Below are 4,592 nucleotides of genomic sequence, written 5' to 3' on the forward strand. Positions count from 1 at the left end.
AACCTGCCTGTGAACATCTTTCCTTCACATAGTGCCCACATTGCTGCACGCTTAAATCTTCAGAGAGAGTTCTATACAGCCTTGTAAAGTGGCTATGTAAACCATTAAATGTTGCTCATGTAAAGTCACTATTATTAAATATACTGGCAGGTAAATTTACACGAGTTGCTCAAATTGTCCGGCCTAAATCCAAGTTCTAATTCCCAATCAACGATTCATTGTGTAATTTGTGTGTTTAACGGTAGAATGAAAAAGCCAGTATTCGGATTCTAAGAACGACTGCAGTGTTTAGTTGTGTTAAATTTCGTATTATTGCTTGTAAGTTGTTTACAGCATTTGTTAACAGAGAGATTTCTGCGAGTTTTTAAGGACTCTCTTTATCTAGTGTCTGGAATCCTGCTTATTATTGAATTTTAGATGACGTCAAATTATAAATGACAATCTAGGCTAAACAAAATGCTTCAAGGAGATACAGAGGCAGTATATTATGGCAAGAGTTGGAGATCCGGCAACCTTAATTGACTTTAGTAGATCAGTCAAGCTGACAATCGCTTGGCCTTTTCGTCTACATGTTGATGTATATAACGAGAAGAAATGTATATTTACATCGAATTAAAGAAATAAAATCGGTCAATACGTTTACAAAATTATTTTTTGTCTTCTATTTCCAGCTAGAACTATAGCCAGTTTCAACCAGTCGTAAATAAAACACCATACTAGTAAAATCTAACTGCTCTTACACCTAAAATTGTCTTTCAAGTTTTTCTTTATGAAAGAAACTTGGTTGTCGCTACAAGCCATACAAATATTCTTATAATGCACTTCTCAGTAACTAAAATTCTAGTTATAATTGAATAAATTCGGAAGACTTCAGAATAGGGTGGCACTGAAGGCATTATATACAGTTAAAAAATAATAATTGATTTCCTTCGGAACTGAGCGAAATTTCGAAGTAATACTCTCGGAATCTAAGAATTGAGAGCAAAATAAATTTACACAGAGTGAAGCGCGGCTTTCCGAGGGACGCTGATATTTCCTTATTGCAATTCTTCAAATAAACAAAAAAAAAATAAATTTCACTCTGTTTTTAACTGTTTGATGTTTCAGCCGACACATTTAGAAAGAATGTTGTCGAATATTATGAAAGAGCACAGTCAACGGATGAATCAGAGGCGCGATGAGTTAGGTAAGTTTACTGAATAACATTTTAGAACGAATAAATAGCATAGTAGAAAGTAACACTGTATTTTTTAGATAACATCGATTATAGGATGCTCGCAAATGCGCATCGCATATTTGATGTACTGAAACTTTACATATAAGCCGACTTATAAAGACGAAACAATCGAACTCAATCCACTTTGGATTTTTCGGTTCAGATTCTGATGAATGAAGCTTATCGTTCTTATATTCGCGATAGATGCATTTATTCTCTGTTTTAACCATCCATCATGTAAATTTGACTCTGTAACATACATTCGTATAAGATTCTTTTTCGAAAAATCCAGAGAGTTACTTATTTTATATATAATAAAAATAAGTAACTCTCTGGATTTTTCGAAAAAGAATCTTATACGAATGTATGTTACAGAGTCAAATTTACATGATGGATGGTTAAAACAGAGAATAAATGCATCTATCGCGAATATAAGAACGATAAGCTTCATTCATCAGAATCTGAACCGAAAAATCCAAAGTATATATATATATATATATATATATAACTTATTTTTTACATAGATTGCGGTAGAGGTGCATGGTGCAGCCTGTTCTTGTCTTTCTATGTAAAGATAATACTTTTTGGTACACCCTGCAACGGTCTCGCGTGTTTCATGCTGAGAGCTACGGTCCTGGAGTGACTGCTACACACTGAGTAACATGTAAACTGTTTGTTTGATTTTCAGAATACAAACGAAAGGTGGCCATAAATGCCACGAACGAATTCACCTCGCTTATGATGGACCATCTCAATGTTGGGTAAAGTGCATTGATTTTCAACTCTGGATGGGTATCTGTGTTAAACGGATTACGAGAACGGCTTGTGGAAAAGACTTATTCAAAGAAGTGCTTGATTTTTATTTTACATATTTGCGTGTTGTGACAACAAGATACTTCGCATTAACTATTCAACCTGAGTAAAAAAATGAACGAGCAGATTCACAACTAATAGCAGAGTTTGCCTCTGTTACAATAGTTTAAGGAATGGTATCAAATTGGGGTCGCAAAAGCTTCTTGTAACCACTACAAATTATTTAGCTGCTTTTCATTGGGACCCATTATTTTCTATTATTTAACTGTACAGTATCATCTTTGGGCGCTCGTGTATATTTGCCTCGAATGATTCCTGTTTGATGCCACCAAAAACTAAGATCTCATTTAGAGAATGGTATGTCTGTAACTAACAAATAAATCGTCATTTTTTAGAGTGGCACAGGCGTACCTCAATCAGAAAAAGCTTGACTCCGAGGCAAAACAGTTAGCTGCACACAGCCAGCAGTTGCTCCGCCAGTCAGAACAATGGGCTAACCTCTTAGACGGCTTCCACAAAATCCTAAAGGAGATCGGCGATGTGGATAATTGGGCTCGAACGATAGAAGCTGACATGAAAACAGTGTCCTCTGCTCTCGAGTATGCTTACAATGGTATGAAAATTATCTCCAAACAGTAGCGTATGACGATGATTTGTGTAGTTTTTCTGTATACACGTCGAAGGAGTCATCTTCAACGATTTAACTTGTGTACTAACAGTTTTGTGAGGCATGCCTGTTTGGTTTCAGTGGTGCAAACTTTTAGTGTAGTTTATCTGGTTGGTCGTCCCTTTCCTTGAAGGAATGCCCCCCTCTATGTTCAACCACAGGGTGCTTTCCTCTACTCAATAGCAAGTGGAGTTTGGTGATCTGATTAAATGGAGTTAATGCCGAATCCAAGGTTTAAGCGGAAATCGTAGACAACAGATACACGCTTTTTTAAAAAGATACCTACGTGTCTATAGAGGAGGTGCGTTCATAAAGTGCCTCCATGTCTCCGTACTAAAATCAATTCATACTAATATGTTACTATCGTAAAAATTTTTTAAATTTTCAGTTGATAAACAGGAATGTATACAGCAAACGTCCCGAGAATCGCCATCGACGTTATAGTGTGTATAATCCCGAACTAGCTATCATCACAAGCACGAAAATGCAAATATGAAGCTACACAATAAATTACAATTTTTTTGAACTGTTTTTACTCAAGGAAGAGCGCTTAAACTAAACGATACAATCTTCTTAGAAATAGAACAGAAGATATTATATAGTAGTAAATAGACGTATTTAATCTAATACGAAAGATATGCGTAGTACACCAAGAGCGCTAATTTCGTTTTCAACTGAAAGGATATCAGCTCAGGTAGTATTTGTACATTACAATACATTTTTAATAAATAAACCAAAAATTGGACGCAAGTGAGGATCCAACAGCATTCAAATATTAAATAATTAGCTGATTTCATAGTTTGAGCAGCAATGTCGAAACAGCATTTTAGCCATTTTGACCAGCCGCTAATCCATGATCTGTCGTTTTTGTACAAGCATTCTATGCACCTCAATACTATCTTATAGGTCAAATCGGATCGTCTACTTTACCCCAACTTGTTCGTGGCACTTTACTCAATTTTTGAGGTATCTTATATATTAATGGACTGTTTACGATCTATTACTGCCAAATGCTGTTTGTTTCCCAAAAGTGTTTAAGTTGTCTGTCAGATTAGAGAGCTAGCTGTAGGAAGGCTGCGGGGAAAAGGCCTCGTTTTTGTGTAAAACTGTTCGATAGGGAGCGCTAACAAATCAACATGCGGTTAATCGTTGTCAAAAAGCAGTTATTCCCGGATAGTAGATTCTGGTTAGCTTTTGGCTTTTCCCGCTATCAGTTCTCCGATTAAGTCGCTCGGTTGTTATGTTGTAATGTTTCTACGGCTTTCTCACTCTAGGTCGAAATTAACAGAAGTACACTATTATTTAACGATACTGAAATTAGTCAATTTTCAACCGTCCATTGCCCTTTGCTTTTACTCTTGACTGAGCGACTCAGTGGCAAAGTCAATGGCTTGCCACTTGTTTCCGTTCGATGGGTACTTGTGGTAGGTATAAGAGCGCGGACTACAATGTAGACTTGACTCTAGTTTTTACTCTCAAGTCATTAGGTAGCTCGCCGCACGTCAAAATGTCTGGCTTTTTCTTTATGGTCTACCACGATCGCATCTGATGTACTCCATTACAACCGCTATGCGGTTTAGTATATATATATATATATACGCGATATAGTATGCGGTTTTTGTATAGAATGGAAACATAAATCGTTGTGCAATTCTCTTATGCATAGGAGTTTCTAAGGAACATGTTTGGGTTAGTCTTAACTATATGCGGTATCAAGCTAGTACGACACCAAGAATCCAGTGATGGCCGTATCGTTGATTTCCTTAACACCGAGAGTGTGTATTTTTAGTCTTATTACTAGCAGCGATTCATTCAATGTAAACGTCGTGATGCCTAAACCTACGTGCCGGAACATAAATATATAAAATTAATAGGAATATAAACGCCAGTGACCTA

At 36.4% G+C, this 4,592-nt stretch overlaps 1 protein-coding gene across 6 annotated transcripts in view; it reads left to right on the plus strand.

Annotated features, from left to right (window-relative positions):
* Blos1 (biogenesis of lysosome-related organelles complex 1 subunit 1) overlaps positions 1–3,453 on the plus strand; it is an 11,898-nt gene extending 8,445 nt beyond the window's left edge. For 4 of the 6 annotated variants that reach the window (XM_086977690.1, XM_022789237.2, XM_086977688.1 and 1 more), the window contains exons 3-5: positions 1,905–1,977; positions 2,425–2,642; positions 3,085–3,453. In XM_086977690.1, coding sequence (XP_086833816.1) covers positions 1,905–1,977; positions 2,425–2,642; positions 3,085–3,140 — 347 coding nt within the window. In that variant the 3' untranslated portion in view covers positions 3,141–3,453. Of the gene's footprint in view, positions 1–1,107; positions 1,187–1,904; positions 1,978–2,424; positions 2,643–3,084 lie in introns of all 6 variants that reach the window. The other 2 variants (XM_086977687.1, XM_022789236.2) reach the window with 1 other exon arrangement.
* Positions 3,454–4,592: the final 1,139 nt, after the last annotated feature.

This window comes from Varroa destructor, unplaced genomic scaffold, assembly GCF_002443255.2.
Source record: "Varroa destructor unplaced genomic scaffold, Vdes_3.0 BEIS01000001.1, whole genome shotgun sequence".
NCBI lineage: Eukaryota > Metazoa > Arthropoda > Arachnida > Mesostigmata > Varroidae > Varroa > Varroa destructor.